The 23,680-nt window shown below is 42.2% G+C and overlaps 4 protein-coding genes across 4 annotated transcripts; 2 read left to right on the top strand and 2 right to left on the bottom strand.

Annotated features, from left to right (window-relative positions):
- Nucleotides 1-6,339: 6,339 nt before the first annotated feature.
- LOC126501800 (histone H2A type 1-E) lies at nucleotides 6,340-7,171 on the bottom strand. Its single transcript, XM_050142655.1, has one exon. The coding sequence runs from the start codon at nucleotides 7,044-7,046 to the stop codon at nucleotides 6,654-6,656; it is 393 nt and encodes a 130-aa protein (XP_049998612.1). The 5' UTR covers nucleotides 7,047-7,171; the 3' UTR covers nucleotides 6,340-6,653.
- Nucleotides 7,172-7,313: 142 nt separating this feature from the next.
- Nucleotides 7,314-15,818, top strand: LOC126501805 (histone H2B type 1-C/E/F/G/I). The gene is made up of 2 exons (XM_050142661.1): nucleotides 7,314-7,751; nucleotides 15,518-15,818. Exon 1 carries the CDS (start codon nucleotides 7,357-7,359, stop codon nucleotides 7,735-7,737), a length of 381 nt encoding a protein of 126 aa, XP_049998618.1. The 5' UTR covers nucleotides 7,314-7,356; the 3' UTR covers nucleotides 7,738-7,751; nucleotides 15,518-15,818.
- Nucleotides 15,819-17,263: 1,445 nt separating this feature from the next.
- H1-6 (H1.6 linker histone, cluster member) lies at nucleotides 17,264-21,506 on the top strand. The gene has a single exon (XM_050142634.1). The coding sequence runs from the start codon at nucleotides 19,397-19,399 to the stop codon at nucleotides 20,021-20,023; it is 627 nt and encodes a 208-aa protein (XP_049998591.1). The 5' UTR covers nucleotides 17,264-19,396; the 3' UTR covers nucleotides 20,024-21,506.
- A 101-nt stretch (nucleotides 21,507-21,607) lies between these two features.
- LOC126501825 (histone H4) lies at nucleotides 21,608-21,951 on the bottom strand. The gene has a single exon (XM_050142682.1). It carries the CDS (start codon nucleotides 21,949-21,951, stop codon nucleotides 21,640-21,642), a length of 312 nt encoding a protein of 103 aa, XP_049998639.1. The 3' UTR covers nucleotides 21,608-21,639.
- Nucleotides 21,952-23,680: the final 1,729 nt, after the last annotated feature.

Here is a 23,680-nt window from a genome sequence, read left to right as displayed (position 1 = left end):
GATACTTCCTTCATAACTTAGCTAAAACAATTTAGTATAAGACAGACTCCTCAGGATAAAACGACTATTGAAATAATCTCTGTTTTTTGTTCATTACCTTAGACTGGAAATTCAGCACATGTTTCTTGCTTGATCGTAGTTCTATTTGTGTTTTGTTTTTGTCGTTTCTTTCTCCTGAACAATACCTGATATTTGTCCTTATTGTATATAGGTTTGTATTAGAGGTTTAGAACTCTCTTATTTAGACAAAAGGGGGAAATGTAGGAATTCATTCAGCCAATAGCTTTTTGGGTCAGCCCACTATGTGTGGCCTGCTAAGTGCAGATTGGACACACGCTCACTCTCTTGGGAGGTAGTCAGAGTTCTGTTTGCAGCTTCCTGGGCCCTACAGAGCAGAGACCTGCTGTTCTCTACCCTTTTTGTGAGTTTTTCCCCAAATAAATATTTGCTATTCTTTATTATGGGGTCTCATGGTATTCCTTAATTATGCCGACACCCAATAAACTGTATAGTGATTATGGAACTCACTTTAATTGACAAATATTTAAATCTTTTATAAAATTTGCTCTTTAGGATGAACAACAAATATTATTTTAAGGTATAATATAATAACTAAAATTCTAATTGTTAAGAGTCTTCCTCAAAGGATAAACATAATTCTATTTAATCGACTAAAAGAAAGAACACATCATGTAAAAGATTCCTTTCTGGGCTGGAGAGATGGCTCAGTGGTTTAGAGCACCGTCTGCTCTTCCAGAGGTCCTGAGTTCAATTCTCAGCAACCACATGGTGGCTTACAACCATCTGTAATGAGATCTGGCACCCTCCTCTGGCGTGTGGGCATACATGGAGGCAGAATGTTGTAAACATAATAAATAAATAAATCTTAAAAAAAAAAAGATTCCTTTCTGATTAAATGGTCAGGACTGTATCCACATACTTTTCACTTACTCCTGGACTATTAAAATTTGAGGAGGTGAACCTTCTTACATTGTCTGAGAACACTTTCATGAAGACTTGGGAAATGCTGGATAATAGACACTTATCTTCAATGCCACTGACAAGTGAGTACCCCCAACTAACTAAACATTTCTCTCAGTTTTATGTTTCTTAAATAGTTTATAATTTCAAATGTTTAATTGTTTATATTTAATATTCTACATGGTATATTTCTAAGTGATAAAATAATATTGATTTTGTTTTTATGAAGTTACAAATGAAGATATTACTTCTTTTCATCAACCAGTTTGTTTCTTACTATGATTGTTTACTTATCCCAAACACATACCTTATTCAAAACTAGCTTTCATGTTTAAAAGGTTAAAATGTTTTCACTGGATTATATATATGTGTGTGTATGTATGTATATAATTAATTAGACTCACTCGTTATTGGGTATATTTAGGTAAATAAAAATATCGGTTTTAATTAAATTTTAAATCCTTTTACTCTAGCTAGAGTTGGCCTAACTCTTTTTGTTCATATTATACAAAAGCCACCAATCTCTAATAATAGCATTATACATTTTTATACCTTAAGTATTGATGTTTCTTGATTTAATTAATATCTATGTTGTACTATAACAATTAGTCAGGATTAAAAGCAGTGAAACAATATTTGTATTTTACTAAATAAAACAAAAAGACATCATTACAGAGACTCCTTCCAGAGTTTTATTTCTCCTCCTTTAAATGTAAGTAGGCTCGCTCACAGAGTACAGAGAACTGCGGATACAGGGGAATGCATGCAGCTAGTCTAGTTTAAAAGCTACGTACATTTCATTGTTTCAAATATATGTTTCCTTCATCACTCCAGTCATCTACCTAGTCAAGAACCATGTTCTTGATAATTTTAACTTTAGATAACATAATCCTATTATATAGCACATGTAAACGCTATGTTGTATACACATGGCCTACCTATAGGAAAAGTTTTTTAAAAAAGAGAGAAAGATCAAGATCATGATGGCTAATAGTTTCGTCATGATCCAGGAGTTTCTTATGGCTTTTACAAGCTACGCTTTTCTGCTGAAGACTGTCGTCCTGCCCAATACTTAGCCTTATCTACATCAGATCCTAGGAATGAACATCTTGCTACAGGGGGTGGGGGATTATAATGTTTAATAAATAATAATATGTGGCCTCCCAGTATGCCCAAAATGTGATGCTTGGACAAAAGGGGGAACTGTAAATGGGAATTCTTGGAAAGAAACTGTGAAGACTGCTTGACTGATTAGAACTGCCGCGCTGTGGAGAGGTCCGTATGTTTTCACTCAGGAGGCTAATAATTGCCTCATCTCGGCTAGCCTTGGCCTCCTAAAAGCCACTCCTTGCCCACTTCTGAGTCGGAACTAACTTGTAACTGACTCTCAAAAGCGTTAGAAATCTATCAACTGAGCAGACCACTAGTTTTCATCACCCCAAATGTTAAGAATGTCATCAAATAGCATCTGAGACCTGGAGAAAAGTCTCCTCGATCTTGTAACTGCCCCATGGATGCACCCATCATTTTATGATTAAGACTCTCGTTGTTCTGTAAGAGCTATAAAACGGTAAGAAAATGCTTACATGTTGGGATGTGGAATTTGTGTTCTCAGGATAGGGTCACTCGAATTTGGCTCTAGAATAAACCATCTCTAATTTCAGTTAAGGTAGTGCTGTAGTGTTATGGCATTCCCTACCGCCATCCTCCCCAAAATAAAACCAAAGAACACCACCACCACCAGAGAGCTATCCAATCAGTGTTCTTAAGGTAGCCCAGAGAGAGAGGATTGTAGTGGGTATGGTAAGGGTTAAGCCTTGACAGCCAAATAGCATATGTGGAAGAATATGAATTCAGCACTCTTCTTTTTTTTTTTTCAGAAACAGCCTGAACTATCAGCAATGTGCATAAGTTCTAAATCCTGCAAAATATTGATGCCCTCATCATTGCCAAACTATTAAAGTCCTCACATGCTCACATGTAGCAGGGAACAAGGAAAATTTGATTTTATTGCTGGACAACTCAGCTTATTTTGAAGTATTCATGACATATTCTATTTCCTCTGAATGGCACAGCAATTCTATGTACTTGTTATTTAAAAACAGAGATCAATTTGTTAATAATAGTTTTCAAGTGTAAATACAGGTGATGAATATCTTTAGCAGATACCATCACAATACTAACCTCTCTTGCTTTAGTCTAAAGCAGAGACAAAAGAAAGGTTAGAATCTTCTGTTACATATGAACTCTCATTGGTTCCAGTGTGAGTGGAGAATATACAGTTAACTTCCTGATAATCTTTTCATACATATGCATTATATTTAATATTTAAAAGGAATAAATATAAAGATGAAGAACTACAATTTAGGATCATCAGATGACAAGCTTCTAATGAAATAACCTATATATAACTGAAATACATCCTTATAATTTAAACTATAGTACTTTAAATGGATCCAAGGGAAAAAATCCACAAAAACGAGTGGCAGTGGCAGGGAGCAAGGGAATAATATTACCGTCCACAGATTATTAGTCACTGTATAGGTATAGAGCAATTGGTGATACCATATTAAAGTTTCTTTTTATTTTTGTTTTATGTTTGTTTTGGATATGTTAAAAAAAAAACCCAAATGATAACTCCATCTCAGTAAAACCTTAAGATAAATTTATCTCTGGTGCCTGAGAACCTTCCCTGACCAGGAAGCCAAGGTAAATAACTTTTATCAACGTGTCCTCGACTTCCCCCAAACCCTTGAGACATAATGGGTGAATATCTGCTCAAAGTCTGAAAGGTAGCTGAAGCTGCCAGGCATCTAGCACTCTAGAGAATCTGTCCAGCGGTAAGCAGGGACCTGAGACAGAATCAGTGAGTGCCAATCAGAAGTTAAAGAATCCTGTCAGAGATGAGCTGGGACAGAGACGTGTGGGATGCTCTGTGCCTTGTAGCCTGTTCTTCGCTGCCTCTTCACAGTCAGAGTAGTACACCTGTCACTCTTGTATCTCTCTGCGGCACCCTAAATAAGCTCCCTGCACAATCAGATCACTAGAAAGCAGGATCTGCTATTAGAAGTTACAGTTTGGTGTGTTCTTGTTTTCCCTGTTAGTAAACAGACGGTCTAGAACAAACCGCCTTCTGGCTTGCCCTGTCTCCGATTCATCCAATTCAGCAGTCACTCAGTACCTTTAAAGCTGGTCTCTATTTGTATTTCTAAGCCGAGTATTTACAATTTAACAAGTTGAGACCTTGAGCTTATGGTCTTGTTTAAGATGAAAACAAAAAGGTTAACAATGTTCAAGATGTATCCATTCACGAGCAAATGTTCCAATACAAATGTTGTTCTGGGAACCTGGAGCAAACTACCTCGTCTCCTAACTCACTGTGTGGAAACAGTCCTCTCCCTCCTGAAAACCATCCTCCCAAAATATCAAGGTTTTTTCTTTTTCTTTTTCTACCTTTAAGAAAAGTCATGCTGGCCCCACTAAAGGTTCAGCATGTTAGTACACTATCAAGTTTTTACTCCTGCCCCCTTTGTACAGATTCTGGAAAACCCCTTTTTTCTTTAAGACAGACTTTAGGATGTCACTAAGTAACTGTTTTGTTATATTGCCTTCTATATAACAAAGTCTACTCATTATTTTGTGCTATTTCAATTTTTCCCATAATAATCTCTTAGGCAAGGATAACTAAGCATTTGGAGTGCTGGCTTTATAAGCCTGGGGCCTTAGTCACCTTCTTTCAGCTCTATTTCTCTGTTCATCAAAGCATCTATAATAGCAATGGAACAGGACTTTGATTGTTGGCTCGCAGGGCTGAATATGGTGGAGCGCACATGTGACTGGCATACAGGGGTGCTTAACCAGCCATCTTGACCAGCCTTGCTGTTCTAATTTCAGGGCACACACAACACAGTTTGGGTTTCTGTTATAGCAAAGTGAACAAAGATACAGAAAGAAACAGAAATATTGATGCAGGGACAACTTAAACACCATCTGAAGGTCTCACCTCTGGGAAATTTGCATTCAAAGGGAACTTGACAAGATTTTGAAAATGATTCCAAGGCTCCTATGTAGGAAGTGAGAGCCAAGGTTCTCAAATTTAAAGGACTCCTTCACTGCCGAGCTGGACGCCACACCTCACAGAAGCAGCTGTGCACAGTGAGACCAGATTTCCCAGACCCAGTTGCTTGTGAGAACTCTCTTAACACCTTGGAAGCAGGCAGGCGATGCTCACAGTATTCCAGTGCTGAGGAGCTTGAACTAAGAGGGTCAGAAGTTCAAGGTCATTCTCAGCTACCTAGCAAGTTTGAGGCCAGCACCGGGACCTGCATAAACAAACAGAACCATTCTTCCTCAGTGTGGTGTGTTGGTGCACATCTGTATTCCTGCCATTTGAGAAATGGTGGCAGTAAACTCAGGAGCTCAAGAGCAACCCTCAGGCTGCTTGGGTTGCATGAGATTGGTCCTCACTCAAAACTAAACACCTCAGAAAATTATTATTTTTTTTAAACCTAGACTAGCACTATTATCCAGAGGTGGTTTCCCATCCCAGAACTAACCAGGCATGATCCTGCTTAGCTTTTGAAATTAGTGTTTAGAGTAGTATGGCCATACACAGAAAATTCTTACAGACATCAAGGTAATTGTTTTTCCTCTGCCTCATCTTCAAAGCTCCTGGGAACCCAATTATTTTCTTTTTGGAATGTCTGCTAGGGAACGAGTAAGAGGTTGCCTAGATCCTCATACATTTGCCGGGCGGTGGTGGCGCATGCCTTTAATCCCAGCACTCGGGAGGCAGAGGCAGGCGGATCTCTGTGAGTTTGATGCCAGTCTGGTCTACAAGAGCGAGTTCCAGGACAGGCTCCAAAGCTACAGAGAAACCCTGTCTCGAAAAACTAAAAAAAAAAAAAAAGACCACAAGCACTAAATCGGGCTTGGTGTCCCAAACCTTTAATCTCAGCACTCAGAAGGTAGAGGCAGGCAAGTCTGAGTTTGAGGGCCTGCCTGGCCTACAAGGGCTGAGAAACCCTGGCGGGAAAATATAAAACAAAATAAAATCCCCCAAAAGAAAACAAAAAAACAAAAACCACAAGAAATCCACACCTACTACATGTTAATTTGAATTGTGGGAACTTAATGGTCTCACCCTCAGTGCTACGAGCTTTTTATTATGTGGCTCATGGTGTCCTGAGGAAAAAGTTGGTGAGACCAAGAGCCCTGGAGTTGGGTGTTTCCCTAAGGTTCCAGATAACCTCCATTTCCGTTGTTTTGTGGAGGCCAGAGGCCCCACGTCTCATTGGCTGTTTGTAAACTGAGAAATAGAATTAAATAGTATCCATTGCAGCTCACTGAATGCTAAATGCTGTAGGCTAATAGTTAAGTTAAAATGGACAACCTTCAGACAGTTTCCACTGACTGGATACCATTCTCCATAACCTGTTCAGAACTACTAGTTCTGGGAAGTTACGTTTGGCTTTCTAGGTTTCGTTATTTACCTAGTTAACATTCCAGGAGGCTCTACTGATTTGGCCAATAGTCTCAAACTGTTAGTAACTGGAGCTCGCCAAAAGACCGAGGTCATTATTGCAGTTTGTTCAACTCTTTCTTTGAAACTGTGGGGGCTCTGAAAAGAGCCTTTGGGTCTGAAGTTTCTGAAAGTTCTGATGGTTGTCAAGTTACTTCCCCTTGGCCTTGTGGTGGCTCTCGGTCTTCTTGGGCAGCAGCACCGCTTGGATGTTGGGCAGGACGCCGCCCTGCGCGATCGTCACGCGGCCCAGCAGCTTGTTGAGCTCCTCGTCGTTGCGGATGGCCAGCTGCAGGTGGCGCGGGATGATGCGCGTCTTCTTGTTGTCGCGGGCCGCGTTGCCAGCCAGCTCCAGGATCTCGGCCGTCAGGTACTCCAGCACGGCCGCCAGGTACACCGGGGCGCCGGCGCCCACCCGCTCGGCGTAGTTGCCCTTGCGGAGGAGGCGGTGCACGCGGCCCACGGGGAACTGCAGGCCGGCCCGGGAGGAGCGGGTCTTGGCCTTGGCGCGAGCCTTGCCACCCTGCTTGCCACGTCCAGACATGATAAAGCTATAAGGAAGTCAGCGACACAACACAAACTACTAAGCTCTGTAAAACACGGCTGCTTTTATATTTTGTTCCTGGGTAGTAAAAGTACTCATTTGATTGGTTACAAGAGAACTCAGCGCTATAGCCAATAGAAAATAAGGATCTCAAAACCTCATTTGCATAATCACACCCACGATCCCTCTGGTGTTGTTTCTTCCAATTAGCTAAGACTTCTTTGAAATCCTTCATTAGCATAAACGCCCTATAAGTAGGAGATGTCTACTTCCAACCCACATTGAGCTTCCTGTGTTTGGAGATCTGAAGATGCCTGAGCCAGCCAAGTCCGCGCCCGCCCCGAAGAAGGGCTCCAAGAAGGCCGTGACCAAGGCGCAGAAGAAGGACGGCAAGAAGCGCAAGCGCAGCCGCAAGGAGAGCTACTCGGTGTACGTGTACAAGGTGCTGAAGCAGGTCCACCCCGACACCGGCATCTCTTCCAAGGCCATGGGCATCATGAACTCGTTCGTCAACGACATCTTCGAGCGTATCGCGGGCGAGGCGTCGCGCCTGGCGCATTACAACAAGCGCTCGACCATCACGTCCAGGGAGATCCAGACGGCCGTGCGCCTGCTGCTGCCCGGGGAGCTGGCCAAGCACGCCGTGTCCGAGGGCACCAAGGCCGTCACCAAGTACACCAGCTCCAAGTGAAGTGACCGTGCCAAGTAAGCCTCTATTGCGAATTCCAAAGGCTCTTTTCAGAGCCACCCACCTTCTCAAAAAGAGAGTTGTGGCAAAGCACTATTTAGCTTAATTTATGTAAATAAGCTATTGGCACCTTAAACCCTCTTGATAGTGTTCAGGGCCACGTAAAGCATTAATAGGTTACTTTTTGTTGGAATTGTTTGTGTTCTGAAATATTTCATAGGAAATTTAACTTCCAGAGCCTGTGAACGTCACATCCGGTTGAGCTGAGTCAGTTCACCGGAAGAAGCGAAGTCGTAGAGCAAGGACGACAGATAAGGGAGTCAGTAAATAGACCTGGTAATATTTTGGCCACTGGTGATTTGTCTTTAAAAACACTTAACTCCAGGTGGTTCATTTTGGGGAGAAGTGCTTTATATTTGCTTTCGTTTTGAAAGCTCTAAACAGGAGCAGCTTGTTAGAGAAAGAAAACGGCCTTTTCGTATTTGTAAATTTAACATACAGCAGACTGCAGCTTTACTTAACCCCTGAGATGTTATGTTACATCAGTTTCTGGTAAATTTTTAGGGTATAATACGTAGTCTGTCATTATCAAACGGACCTCCGACCCTGACAGTCGCCGCCCCCAGATTCTGGTGAGAAATGAAACAATTTGTTCAAAAGCAGATGGAGACATTTATCACATGTTAGAGCCCTTGGCCCAATTATTTTCATAGGTCCAGCGGGGTGAAAGAAGAGTGAGGGGAAGTAGCCAGTGGGTGGGGGTGAAGTGTAATGTTTAAATGAAATAAAAATTTATACAAGTGATAGGGATACAACCTGTCAGCTTAAAACCCGAATTCACAGGCAAATAATTACATTAAGAATTTAGATAAAAAGACCTTAGATGAATATTAAATAATGAATTAGTGCCTCCTCATTGGATATTGTTTAATTTTAACTTACAAGTTACAAAATATAAGACCCTGAAATGTTTGCCCCTGAGGAGCCTAGCCCCCAGCACGCTCTCGGCAGGCCAGAGAAACGAGAGAAGAAGCTGCTGGGAGAGACACAGAGGCATACAGGAGACTTTTGCTCAGGACCTTCATTTTCTTTTTCTCTCTGATGGATATACTTTATCTGTTCTTTTATCTGTTCTCTTACCCCGATGTTTCCCTTCTTCCCAGTTTTATTTCTCTTTCCTAACATCCTCTTTATTTCTGCTCTGATGTTTTTCCTTCAATATCTTTCCTTCTCCAGTATTTTTTTTTCTTATTCCTTTTATACCATCTAGGGCAAAGACTTCAATGCAAGGAAAGATTCCCTCACAATCATTAAGTTATATGTTTTTCATAAACCAATTTTTACATAGGAAGAAATCATATTAAGATCAGAAGTTACTTGTTCTCCTTAGAAGCTCACAAGTAGTTAAACATTTTTCTTTGTGTTAGTTTTCCCACCATAACATCTTTACCCCAAAGCAATGATTCTTTTATTATTGATTAAAAAAGGTTTAAGAAAGTTAAGTATATTTTAGCTGTGTGGCCCTCAGTGCAGAGGATATCTATTTTCTACTCTAGAGAAACTTTAAATGAATCAGCAAACAATCTAGCTTTCTTTACGCCCAGCAGAGTTATTTAGTTTCCTTCACAACTTTGCTTTTAAGATGCACACCCGGGCTGGGATTAGTTTTGTAAATTACAGGACCGAGGAACTAGGGTCTAACCTTAGGAGTAGGGATTAATTGCTTTCTTTTGTCATCGGCCTGTTTTTCCACAGGCAACATTCATGCTATGTATGAAAATTCCTTGTTTAAGGGGAAGGTGACTTCTAGCCTATTTTTGTTTTTTTTTTTTTTGGGGGGGGGGTCTCTTAGTGGAGCAATTGGCACAATAACCTAAACCATTTCCCTAATCATCTTTACTGTCTTAAGCACTTGCAACTTTAAGGCAAACTCAAAAAGTCCAATTAAATCATAGATCTAACTATTATTACTCTTATTAAAAAAAAAAAAGCTATCTTCAATATAATCTGCAAGTAAATTGCCCAGAGAGGAGTGGGATTTTCCCAGGAAACAATCGCACTTATGTTCGATTTGGTGGAATCCCTTTGTAGAGCAATCACACCTCTGGAAACAATCCTCCCCAGGGGGTCTGCCTCTCCAGGCTGCTCCCAGAGAAGCTTTGTTACCCTCTGAGCTGTCTCCCATAAGCTCTGTTCCTGACTGCAGCTCCTCTGACACCGCCAAGGGCAGCTTGTTCTGTGTTAACTCTCCTTCTCCTAATGTTAACACAGGTTATAATGAGCTTTGCTTAACGAATTAGAAAACCCTGCCCTTTCAATTTAGGATGGCAGTAGCCATTCTTGCCTTTGCTAGTTTAAGTCTGTAGGCGTGAAAAAATAATGGAGATAGGGGACTGGGGCTTGTAAGTGTATATATAAGGAACCATGATTGCTTGCTTCATTCAAGGACTGTCTTTTATACCCAGTTCCCTAGCTACAGAGGAAAACAGATAAGGAAACAAGATAATGGTTAAGTTTACTCTGTGTTTTAAGGAAGTTGGTAGTCTTAGGCAATATAGTAATTCAGTTTAGTAAGACTCTAACATGAGACTGTCCCAGTTCTCTTTTTGTGTAGCTGGGATTAATGCTCCTATTTTAATGCAAAGATCAGTTCTTTACCAATATTAAATTCAAGTTCATACTAAATTTGGCAGGATGAGTTTTAGACCAAAACCTATTTTGGGGAGTTTTTTCCATTGTTTCTTAGTGACAACCAATTTCCCTCTACACTGCAAAAAAAGTTAGGATACTAAAATAATGAGCTGTATTTGAGTTCCCAGGGACTGTCTGGGAACTGACACAATTGATTCTTTAAAAATTATTTTGAAGAGCGTACTGAGGAAATAATACAGTCAATAAAGTGCTTTTTATGCTATATGAAAACCAAACCTCAATTTTCAGGACTCAATATAAAAAATGCTGGGGGGGGGGGGTGTGGTCTGTGCCCGTAGTCAACGCACGAGGAATGTGTGCTAATAATTAACTGACTGTCTTTGAGGTTCAGACAAACGTCACCACACAGACAATAATCACCCACTCAGAAAGAATGGCTGAGGACTGAAGAAAGCGTCACTGCAGAACACTGAGCTGAGAACTGGTTCACACCAGCAAAACTACTGCAAAGCATTGTTCCCTGTTGAAAAGGGGAAGCCTCTAGGGTTGAAGTTTAATTCCCAGGCAGTTTGTCACATGCTCGTGGGGAGACTTTAAGACAAGCCTTGTACTTTTTCTTTGCCTCAGCTTCTTCACTGCACTTTGAGGGTAATGGTAATCGTTCCCACCTTCTAGAAGGAACACAGCTATTTCTGTAGCATGCAAAGGGTCTTCTTCCAGGTAGTGGGAAAATTGTCACTAAGTGGCAATAGAGAAGATCCCCAAAGACTGTTTTTTTTTTTTCATGTAAAAAGCATCTTAGCTGTCCTAATATTATGAATTTAGAACTTCAGTTTAAGATAGGTAAAATGAAAGTTGTCAGAGAAAGGTTAAAGAAGTGTTTCCTTTTAAAAATTACATCTCTATTTTGTGTGCTTGTGGTGGGTGGGGAAGCTCACACCTGACGCTGCATAAGTCCAGGTCAGGACAATTTGAGGGAGTCCACTTTCTCCTTCTGCCTGTGGATCCGAGGGATTGAACTCAGGTCATCAGACTGGGTGGCAAGCACCTTTACTTTCTGAGCCGTCTTGCTAGGTCAAGGTTAAAGATCTTTAATCCATATGCATGCTGTCTGTGCTTGTCTGACATAGTTTATACATTTTATTCTTATATCAGAAGGATGTAGGTGAAATAGCTTTATGTCAATCTGGGTAATAGTTCATCTATGATTAACAGAGATGGGATTTTACAAATTATAGAGTTTAGATAAAAATGCTAGGTTGAGAGAAAATGCACCCCTTCCCCCAATCGTTATCTCTTTAGGAACACTTAAGGAGATTTAAAACAGTCATCCTCTAAGGAGTTTAGATTAAGCACTTTTTTAGACACTCCCAGTAATTACAAGTTTAGGGCATTAAGCATTCCTTTTTCTGAACCCTCATCCCGTGCACCCTGGGTGAGGAAGCCTACAGTCAAGTGAGCCAAGTACATAGCTGCTGTCAGCCTTTTCAAGACACGATAAACTCACTAAATTACTTAGATTCTAAATCAGCTTGCTGAGTCTTTTAAGTATTGTAGTTGATTATAAATTAGGTTCCAAGATGTTGGATAGACAACAAACAAAAGCCTCAAACACTGTTAGTTCCAAGTGTGGATCAAAAACATCCTTTTTATAGGTATAGGGCTGAGGGTTCTGGACTCTAAAATTCAGAGGTTATCTTTTGGCCCAGTCAATCTACACACAAAGAGGAGCTTTAATTAGGTAAGTAGGAAGGGAAGCAGCAATGGGTCTCCATCAGTCTGGTGTGTGAGCTGGCATGGTGGGCGTTTTTCTTTTAGGACCCTCCATAGACCCCCGAGAACAGATGCAGTTTGAAGGGCTGGTTCTTAGAGTCTCTTGTGTGCCTCTCTGCCATTCTCTGTGTTACAGGCACATTCCCAGCCCTTGCTGTTTTCTTGTCTTCCCCCACCGCTGGAACTCTTGAATTTTCCCTGCTTCTTACTGTGCGGCAAGCTCTTCCCTGCTCTGCAGGCATCTGTGTGGCCACTTCTGCTGGGAAGACATCTAAACCACCTCTTTCCAACTGTTTTGTAAATTACACACTTTGGGTTCGTCATTACTTCTCTGTAACCTCGTAGACTCTATGCCCTGGTTTAGTTATCACAGTATTCCTGGGGCAGATTGCTCAGCCTGCCACCCAGTAAGCACATACACATGACAGTTGATCCAGTTTTCAATAAGTTAAAAAATGCACTCTACATTTCAAATAAATAAATAAATGCGGCTCCATGGAAGAAGGAGAGCAAGGCCATGTCTGGTCCCTGGTCTTCATCTTTCTTCCATCTTTACCTGTTCTGGACCCTTGCAAGCATCACGGCCGCAGAGAGCACACAGTCCGTGAGAGGTGACGAATGAAACTCCAGTCGCCCCCCCACCCCCCCAACCCCCCTTAGCAGGTGCTGGGACAAAAACTTCCAGAGTCTGACCTCAGGGTTTATTTTTCTAAATATTTACTGCATTTAAGCGCAGTTAAGCTTTGAAAAAAAGGTTTCCACATGACAGTTATCACAGCAAAGCTTTAGAACATACAGCAAAGGAGCAAAGCACCTGAGACCTTTACCATAAAAATGAGTCCCGTTGACTGATGACCAGTGCTCAGGGCAAGGGCCTAAGGAGGATTTCTCATAAGCATAAGGACAGATTCTGTTGATGGAGGATGTGGAGTACACAGGACCTCTTTCATAACGAAAGGTTCTATTTACTGAGACAAAAAGCTCAGGAAAAGGGCCCACAATGCTCAGGATATCAGGGGATTCAGGAAGGCTGGCTCCATAGAACAGCGAAAAGACCTCCAGGTTGTCAGACAACATCCGCTCCAGTCCTCTGGGTGGCTAGGCAACAGCCACTTTTCTTCCTTAGAAGAAAATAGACCTGAGGGCTTTACAAGTCTGGTTTCTCCAATGCTTTCTTTAAGCTGTGTCTCCTACATTTTCCCTTCTGTTCTTATAAAGGATCCCAGGATGGCTTCTCAGTTAACAGTGTCTGCTGTGGGTTAGGTGGAGCCACAGGCTTACAGTGACTTAAGAAGGAGGCTCTTTCCCTTCTCCCCCTGCCCTGCTGGGATCACTAAGGAGCTGTCTGTCTCCAGAGACTGTCTCATGGGCAAAGGACAAAGTGCTTGCCCTCATGGGACTTCTACCTCAGCTGGGAAGACAGCGTGTAAACAATGGGTACTCTAATTCTAGGTGTACAGAATGTCAGAATGGCCTAAATTCTGGGGAGAGCAAAGGAGTAGAGCAGAGAAAGGAGGATGATGCATGGCAGCAAATATAAAAACTAGGACCTCTGATGCAAATGCTTGCTATAATTAGTAGTTGAATGTAGCATAGTGCTTACCGTATGCCAGGCATTGTTCTATGAGTTGGTACTTGGCTCAGTTAATCCTTAGACAATACAATGGAAGCTGGAGGAATGCCTGAGGGATTAAACCAGTAAAGAAAACAAGTGCAGACTGATGAAGTCTGTCTTGTGCTCTTCTGGGTGCACGTCCTTACATCCATTGTTTGTGCTGCCCTGAGAGCTGGTGTGATTTAAAGATGGTAGCTGTGAAGATGCGTGTGAACACTTGAAAGGAGAGCTGTGGGTCTTTCCAGCACAGTCCTTAAGGATGCAACCTTTCTTGCTGTTTATATTTATTTATTTTGTGTGTGTATATGTCTGTCATGTGTGTGTGTGCACATGTATGTGCAAAGATGTGCAAGCCTATGCATGCATACTGAAAGAAGAAAGGTTTGGGTGTTCTCTTCTAGTACTCTCTGCTTATTCCTTTGAGGCAGGGTCTCTCCTTATTGAACCTGGGTCTTGGGCCTTCTTGGCCAGGCTAGAAGCCAGCAAATTCTACTTCTGTCCTTGCCCCTCCTTAGAGCCAGAGTTAGAGGCTTTCGTGGACATGCCTAGCTTGCTATGTAGGTGCTGAGATCCAAACTCTTATCCTCATTGCAAAGCAAGCACTCTTAACTATTGAGCCAGTTCTCCAGCCCCCAAGTTCAATTCCTCTTCAACTGCATTTAGAAAAGATTACTACACTTTATTAAAACAAAGATGCTGGAAGAAACACAATGAGCTCTTGGGCCTTCAGAGGTCACACCCTGAGTAGGAGAGACAAATGCATACCTCCCACTTGTTAAAGAGAGTGAATCCCCTTACCTCTGCTTCCCTTTATTGTCACCAGGTTCTTTTGTTTCTGGTGGCCCAGACCAGAATAATCACACAGAAACTACATTGATTACAACTGCGTGGCCAATAGCTTAGGCATATTTCTGGCTAACTCATATCTTAAATTAATCCATTTCTATCAATCTGTGTATCACCACGAGGCTGTGGCTTACCTGTAAAGTTCCAATGTGTCCTTCTCCTTCGGCAGCTACATGGCATCTCCCTGACTCTGCCTACTTTCTCTCTATTTCCTGCCTGGCTTTACTCTGCCCTGTCATAGACCAAAGCAGTTTTATTAATTAACCAATAAGAGAAATACATATACAGAAGGGCATCCTGCATCACTCAGTGCCTTCCTCATGTGGGGATAACAAACACTATTTTTTCCTGCTTTCCTCATGCAAGGACCTTTGCAGTCCTGCACAGGCAACTCCACAGGGTCCAGCTCAAGCCAGCGTTTCCCTGTTGTACCATCCCTGCACCTGGACAGTGCCACCACTTTCCTTAAGAACAATCCTCACTCTTTTTCCACCTGATAGATCCCTATCCTTTAAGGTTTCCATAAAATGGAACTCCCAGGATACTAACTCGATAATCCCATTAATCCTTTATTGAAACCAGGCTCAGGTAGTAAAGGGGTTAGGTTTACTGTATAGGCCCAGCATCTATCAGCTCCTGGGGATACCAGTGTCTGTTGCTGAGTTCCATCTTCTATAATCAGGAGGGGAGCAGCCATAGTTTGGTATAGTATAGTTGGGATGACTAAATGCATTGAATGGTATTCATAGGCTCCTCAGAACACTGCTGGTCTCTCAGAAAACAACAACAAAAACCCCAATCTATGCTAATCCCCATTGTCATTTTCACTCCTGGAAGAGCAGCAGGCATCTGCAGAAGAGCCAGAGTGAGTTCACTTTTCTCTTTCTCTCTCTACAGGAGGCGTAGACATGGCATCTCTTCTACCGTTCGTCAGTGCTGGATGTTGTTTCATCTGACAAATGAGATGAGGGAAATGGAGGGAAATGGGAGATACTAGCAGACTAATGGCCATATTTAATTTCAAAACTCGAGGAACACGTGATAAAGATTGGATAGAAAATGCTCACCGTAGACGTTTGTGATAGGAAAGACACACATGAGTAGAAAATGAAAATACTCCTAGCTAAAAAAAGCTTTTAAGTGTTGGTGATATGTGAATATATACTGTACATATAATAAAAAAATCATGTAAAGCAAATACGCATCCTACGTATGTAATTTTAATTAACTAAATATGATTAGAAATTACTATATGTGGAGGTATAATATTTATGAATGAATCACTACCTATGTAACTAGTTTTGTATTTTTGAGTTAATTTGCATCTCTATTTTTTTGAATATAGATCATGCAAATTGTAAATCTTCACTTATAAATCTTTTATTTATAAACCTTTTTCTTCTTAAGAGGAAAAACTTAGGTCAACCATCTGAAAGACACAGGCTAAGGGTGTAGCTACAGGGCATGCGGGTCATGTGTGAGGCCCCGTGCTCCATTTTCTGCAGTAGTGTGTGAGAAGAAAAAGAAAGAAGAAGAGGAAAATGAAGGCAGGCATGGTGGTGGTCACCTGTACCCCCATGGCTGCCTGAGGAGGTTGAAACAAGACAACCGGGAATAGAAGGGGGTTTGGCCTACATAGCACTGCACTGTGGAACACAAACTAGGCCTGGACAGGTCTGGGCATATGTGATATATTTTTTTTTAATGGATATTTTCAGTTGCCTTGGGCAAACTATGAATCCAAGTTCTTTTTCTGGATTTTCAATTATAGAATCTAAGAATTCATTACATTTGTCACTTCCGTGTTACTTTTAAAGCAATAGACCAAGATGCTCGGCCAGTCTGTAAAGGTCTACTTGATGACTGTGTAGCACTGACAGTTATTGGTCCAGAAAGTTGGTCTGTGAAAAAGGGTATATCAAAGTGATATCAAATTTATAGTCGCTCAGAGAGACGAACCTGTTTTCACAGGGAAGATCACACTGCACCGGCAAGGTGGAAATTAGTCTCATGACTCTCAACTGATAGTTTTGTTTTATTTTGTTTTTAGTGTCCCCCCCCCCACAGGAAAGATACTAGAATAAAATATATGAATTTAGGTAGAAATATTTCAGAAGTAGCATTTCCCCACACTGTCCTCCTAGACACTGCCTTTGAAATTCTAAGGTTTCTGCTAGAGTCCCAATATTATACACTCAGCACTTATCGGTAATGGTGATGATGTTTATGCCAAACATATAAAGCCTAGATACATACTACAATAATATAATAATTAATTTTCATGAACTTCTGATGGCTCTTGGAATAGAGAACACACTTTTCACACAAGCATCTAGAGACTTTCACAAATAGCCCTAATGGGTTTTCTTTGAGTTGAGGACCTGGGCTCTGGTGATAAAAGATAGAAAGACAGGAAATTCAGAAGATATGGGTAGGGAACAGTCTTAGTTAGGGTTTCTATTGTTGTGAAGAGACACCACAACCATACCAACTCTTATAAAGTAATACATTTAATTGTGGTGGCTTACATTTTCAGAGGTTTAGTCCATTGTCATCATCTTGGGACTTGGTGACATGCAGGCAGACATGGTGTTGTAGAAAGCTGAGATTCCTACAGCTTGACCTACAAGCAACAGGAAGTGGTCTGAGACACTGGGGGCGTCTTAAACATATATGAGACCTCAAAGCCGGCCTCCACAATGACATATTTCCTCCAATAAGGCCACTTGACTCCAACAAAGCCACACCTCCTAATAGTGCCACTCCCTTTGGAGGCCATTTTCTTTCAAACCATCACAGGAACCTTCACCTCAATGACGGGGTCTAATTTATGCTTTTCACTGTTTGGGAGTCAAATTTTAATACAACCATCTCAAACAGGAGGAGCACAAGAACTCACAAACTGCTTAAGAACAGTATATATGTTACCTATGAGGATAGCTATCAGAGCTCACCTCTCATCCCTAAGCCTGAACAGTGCATCACATAAACATCCCTATCAGTTCATACACAAAGGAAATTCTTGAAGAGAAACAAGTAACCACCTCATACAAGTTTACTTAATTTTTGAACTACTTTATTAGATTTTAAAGATGTTTGAGCAATGTAACTTCAAAACCACAAAATACACATATACACACATTCATACAACACACACACACACACACACACACACATTCCTTTGCAGTCCTGGACTCTGAACCTAGGATTTACCACCTGCTAGATAGATAGATGCCTTATTACTAAGACATATTCCCACTGTTCCCAATGTGGTTTTATTTTGAGACAGGATTTCATGAACTTATTCTACAGCCATGCTTGCTTTGAACTTAGACCCTCATTCCCTAGCCTCTCAGGTAGCAGGGGTTAGAGTTCTACATACCAGGCCTAGCCACGATTACTGTTAAGACACAAGCATACCCCCTTTTCCTGAGACAGACACCCATCCACCCTCAATTTCTCCTTAACAGACATCAGCTTTTTCGCATACTGTCTTGTTCCGAAATTCTTTTCTGTGACATCAATTAAGACCCCTGCTTTACAAGAGAAGATATCTCCAGAAAGAACTCATAACAGCTGGCCGCACTGGGTCACAAGTTCTGCTTCAGCTGATGTAATCCCACAACACCCTCATTTTAGCCTCCTCCAGAATGGATCGGGTTTTACACCTTCCTCAATGAGCAATCATGTTCTCTTTCTCCTCTTCTCTTGACATGCTTTCATCTTCTAACCATGGTGGCCTCGGTTTCATGGCGACCCTCCCTATGCCTCAGCTGCCTTAGTTCTGGGCATTTTGCCACAAGGCCCAGCTGAAGGCACTCAATCTCCAGGCGTGCCCCTTGGATAAGCTCTGAGAACACTTCTCCAACATACCTGCAGCTGCATCTACCAGCCCAGCCACTTTAAGAGACTGTAAACTGTCATGCCAGCTTTATAATGTTATAGACAATTAAGGGGCAGGCAGAGAGAGGGCAAGACAGAGAGAGTAGGCCCCTGGTGGTGGCGTTTAATTCGCGAAAGGAGAGGCAAACTCGGTTGAAAAACACCCTTGACGTTGGTTGATTTGGCTACAGAGATGCCATTGGTGAGACATACATAAGGGCGTTTGAGCAGTTCCTCCTACGATTCAGGGGACACAGCGCCTCTCACATGCTCTGTGGAGCGTTTGTTAGGCTCTGCTCCCTTCGAGAAGGCCTCACTCTGGAGTTCTGGGATAATTCTAGGAACACCGTCTGATTCTACAGTGAGATGGCGAAGATGTTTGTGCTACTTCTGTAACATATATAAATAATTTCGATAAGAATTCGGGCCTGAATAATTGATTTTAATCGCCAGTTAGGAACCACATATATAGACGATCCCTCCGAAGACATTGGATATATTTTCTACCAAAAATTACTTTTGAATTTTCAAAGAAAAGAGAAAGTTTTCTTCTTCTTCATGAATTTGAATGAAAATCAAGGGCTTTTCCCACTAGTTCTGGCCTGCAGGGACATTTATCAATAAAAGGTAAGAAGCCAGGTGGAATCCAAGTCCCCGTGGGTCACCTGGTGTCGCAACCTGTGCGATTCTGCAGTGAGCACACGTGGAAGTTTCTACTTTTGGGGGGAAAAGAAACACAAACGCCCCTCCACCAGGGGCGGGGGAGGTGTCTGGGAATGCACCAATCACAGCGCGCCCTGCTCTATATAAGCCCCCCCCCGCCCGACCCCCGCTGCGCTGTTGGTGGTCTTTTTACTTTTTCTTACTGGGTTATTTCTTGACTAATTCTTGGCTATGTCGGAAACGGCTCCTGCAGCCTCAAGTAGCCTTGCCCCAATTCCTGTCGAGAAACCGCCATCTAAGAGGCGAAGGAAGAAGCCTGGCCTGGCCGCTGCTCGCAAACCCCGGAGTTTCTCGGTTTCCAAGTTGATTCCCGAGGCCCTTTCGACGTCTCAGGAACGGACTGGAATGTCCCTTGCTGCCCTGAAGAAAGCCCTGGCTGCGGCTGGCTATGACGTGGAGAGGAACAACAGCCGGATCAAGCTGGCCCTCAAGAGACTTGTGAATAAGGGGGTCCTGGTGCAGACCAAGGGCACCGGCGCCTCCGGCTCCTTCAAACTCAGCAAGAAGGCTGCTCCTGAGAAGGTCAAGGGTAAGGTCAAGAAATCTGCTTCTGCCAAGGCGAAGAAGCTAGGCTTGTCCAGGGTCTCGAGATCCCCCAAGAGCAACAAGACCAAGGGTGTCAAGAAGCCGAAGGCCACGCCCACGAAAGCATCCTCCGGCGGACCGAAGACCAAAGGCACCAAGGGTGTGCAGCCGCGGAAAAGTCCCGCCAAAGCAAGGGCGGCGAACCCCAACGGTGGCAAGCCAAAGATGGGCCTGCAGAAGACCGACCTGAGGAAGGCAGCAGCGAAGAAGTGAGCTTCAAAGTCAGTTTTAAAAAAACCCAAAGGCTCTTTTAAGAGCCACTTCCATAATTTTTAAAATGGCAAAAACACTTTATACAAAAGTTAATGGAGCCGGGCGGTGGTGGCTCATTCCTTTAATCCCAGCACTGGGGAGGCAGGCAGATTCTGTGAGTTCGAGGCCAACCTGGTCTACAGAGCTAGTTCCAGGTCAGGCACCAAAGCCACAAGGAACCCAGTCTCAAAAAACATAACCGAAAAGTTAACGAGGTGGACAGTCGCTTTACATAGATCTGTCTTCTAGACCCTAGAGTTAAAATGTTTGGAGGGCCCTAGGTGTACCTATTTACAAATTTGGTCTTGTATTAATGCTTTCTCATTATCATAAAGGTCACCATAGGCGTATTTCATTCTAGAAACGCCACCATATCAAGGAAGAAAGTAGAGATGAGTTCAGTAATAGATACCACTTTGACCAAATATTGTACTTCAATTTACACTTTAAAAACACCATTAATCACTGTCCAGGCTTTTAAACCACCACTATGAACCCAGATGATTAGGAGTCAAGCTAGAGATTATACGTGTTTTCTTGAGTTTAATTTTTAGGATTTCATGGGTGATGAAAAATGCAACGAGCAGTCTCAAGAATATTGGAAGTTTTTGCAGTTTAACAATAAAGATCAATTTTGTCCCATTTTATAAAATGGTTTAATACTATTGGCCTAACAAGAATTACAGTTGAAATCCTTTGTATATTTTATGAAAATAACATGTAGACTTCATGAGATTGACAAGAGAAGTATTAAAAATTAAGAACCCTATTCTTTTAGGAAAATGTTAGAGCTTGAAGTCAATGCTCGACATAACAAAAACAGTACTGGGGCAGTCTGGTGTGAAATACTTTAAAAAAAATCCTGTTTAAAACTTGTGATTTAGCAGTTTTATGCATTAAGGAGTGCCACAAATAGTAAATTTATATTTATCTATTTTAGGCCTTGGTTTCAGGAATGACAAAAGACCATAGCGGGGTTGCTAGAGAGATTGCTTAGTCAAATACACATGCTGGTCTTGAAGACCAGACTTTGGGGAGCAGAACACAACTACATATAACTCCAGCTTCCCGGAAATCCGACGCCCTTCTCCTGGCAACTGTACAAACGTGCTACATACACGAACTTAAAGTGATAAAACGCAACTATGCAGTTCGTGTATAAAATGGTCGTCCCCAGTAAAGTAGTTAGGCCTTATTGTATACAATGAATAGCTAAACATATACCTTCAATACCTTCTATGTAGAACCAGACCTTACCCTAAGAAAAGCGTTATCCAGCCCTGAAACATGTCAGACACAATTCCCGATGTGATTTTAATTCCAAGTTTGCTAAATTAACGTATTCAGTACTAAATTGTTTAAATTTAACCAGCCTGCATAGGCTTTCTGGTTTCATCTTTTAAAAACATCACCTACCCTTGAAACAACTTTGACGGGAAGGACGGCTTAACAAGGTAACCCGCGTCGTCCGTCCACCCTTTGTCTAGAAGATCGTAAAGCGTGCAATAGCTCTTTGTTGAGTTTGTGGGTGGCCCTGAAAAGGGCCTTTTGCGACAGAGAGGAAATGAAACAACGGCTTAACCGCCGAAGCCGTAGAGGGTGCGGCCCTGGCGCTTGAGCGCGTAGACCACGTCCATGGCCGTGACGGTCTTGCGCTTGGCGTGCTCCGTGTAGGTGACGGCGTCGCGGATCACGTTCTCCAGGAACACCTTCAGCACCCCGCGGGTCTCCTCGTAGATGAGGCCGGAGATGCGCTTGACTCCTCCGCGCCGGGCCAGGCGGCGGATGGCGGGCTTGGTGATGCCCTGGATGTTGTCGCGCAGGACCTTGCGGTGGCGCTTGGCGCCGCCTTTGCCCAGGCCTTTGCCTCCTTTACCACGACCAGACATGGTTGCAGGAACAGAATAAAGCAAGCAGCGGCCAAGCTTCCCTTTAAATAGAGCCCTGGCGGACCTGATTGAAAACCACAGGCGTTAGGCGGGGTTTTCGAATCAAACCCTCGAAAGGGGGTGGAGCAAACAGGATGAGCCATTACAATCTGAAGGTTATGATTGGCCAGAAAACCCCAGCTATTTTCCGCGCTGTGTCCATGACGAACCGGTTCCAGTCTCGCGGAAAATACTCAATTTTGTTTTTCATCATTTTTTGCGCGAAATGAAAGCCTTGTAGGGGCTATTACGCAAAGCAGATATCCCCATTTCATGTTTGTTTTTATTTTACTATTAAATTAGTCGATGGTTGCTTCGTGCGGAAGCCCGTAAAATATCCAAAACGGTGAATTAAATATGCCAACAACACCCCTCACTGGTAAAGCTTAAGCCTGTTCCTGACGACTTTGTTTGTGAAGACAAAAACATGGACAAAGCCTCTCAAATTGAACCTCCTAATTGGAGACTTCATATTCCCCATCTCGAGTCAGACACCTAGTGACCTCGCTCCCCACCCCCCTTTTAAATAAAGACTGTACAAAAGGATAAATTTCCGGTATCGGTTGCCCTTTACCTGCTGTGTCCTTCCGATGTGTCTTGGTTCCATTTTTGTTTCCCTTCCAACCTTTACTAACGACGGCATGGCTTTCTCAGTTTCTGAAAAGACATGCTTTCTAGATCTGGGAATTAGAGTGCAGGGCTAATAGTTGATTAAGGTCATTACAAAGCCTACAGGGACCTAGTGACACCTGTGATAAGATTAGTGCTGTCAAAACAAGGCTAATCTCGTTTTTTTCAAAAGATGGAAGAGCAGGCAACATTATGTCTTAATGTGAGTTTATTGTCGGTTTTGGACTTCCAAATATTTTTAACAATGAGGTAGGAGAGATGGCTCAGAAATTAAGAGTATTTGATTTGATACTCTCCCAGAGGTCCCAGGTTTGGTTCACCGCACACACATGGTAGCTCACAACCTCCCAAAACTCCAGTTCCAGGAATCTGACACCCTTTTCTGATTTCCATGGGTGCCACTAGTACAGGCAAAATAATCACAAAGAGAGAATAAAGTCTGAAATTAAATATCATGGGTTACACTTCTAAAATAGATAAAGCCTTCTGACCAAATCAAAGGTTTTTATTTCCTCTTATTATCCACCCCCACTACAAATACCTTAAACCAGGAGCCCCAGCTAAGAATGAATTTAAAACACATTTTTAAAACATGGAAATTTTCTGATAAGTTCCCAGGGTTCTGGTTAATTTTGAAAAGGTACAGCATATTTATTCCTTGCTGTCGAAGACATCAGAGGTCTGCTGCCAGGTAGCACTGGCAATGCCTTCTGTAATTTGGCAAGAAATGGCAACAGCGTTCTTGGCTTGGAGATAAGTATTGTAGTGGTTAGGAGCTGAATTAAAATTCCAGCACGGTCATTTTCTAGCTGTTAACCAGAAATTCCAAACAGCAAGCTGACTCATCTCTAGGCTCTTATTTTCATAGAATTGAAATAAAAGCTAAAGTTGCCAAAAAACCCTTCCTCATAGAACTCTCTAGAGGAAGTAGCAGTGAGAACAGCCTGGCATCTAGGATTTAGGTAAAGTTACATAAAATGTTAATTTTATAAAGCCTTGGGGGAGTGGGAGAACACTTGCTTGGCATGTGTGAGGCTTTGGGTTTGATTTTCAATACAGA

This window comes from Alexandromys fortis, unplaced genomic scaffold (genome assembly GCF_014885135.2).
Source record: "Alexandromys fortis isolate MF-2015 unplaced genomic scaffold, M_Fortis_MF-2015_v1.1 scaffold_5, whole genome shotgun sequence".
In the NCBI taxonomy this organism is placed as follows: Eukaryota; Metazoa; Chordata; class Mammalia; order Rodentia; family Cricetidae; genus Alexandromys; species Alexandromys fortis.
The sequence above is the reverse complement of the archived record's forward strand: the minus strand, read 5'-3'. Positions and strand labels throughout refer to the sequence as shown.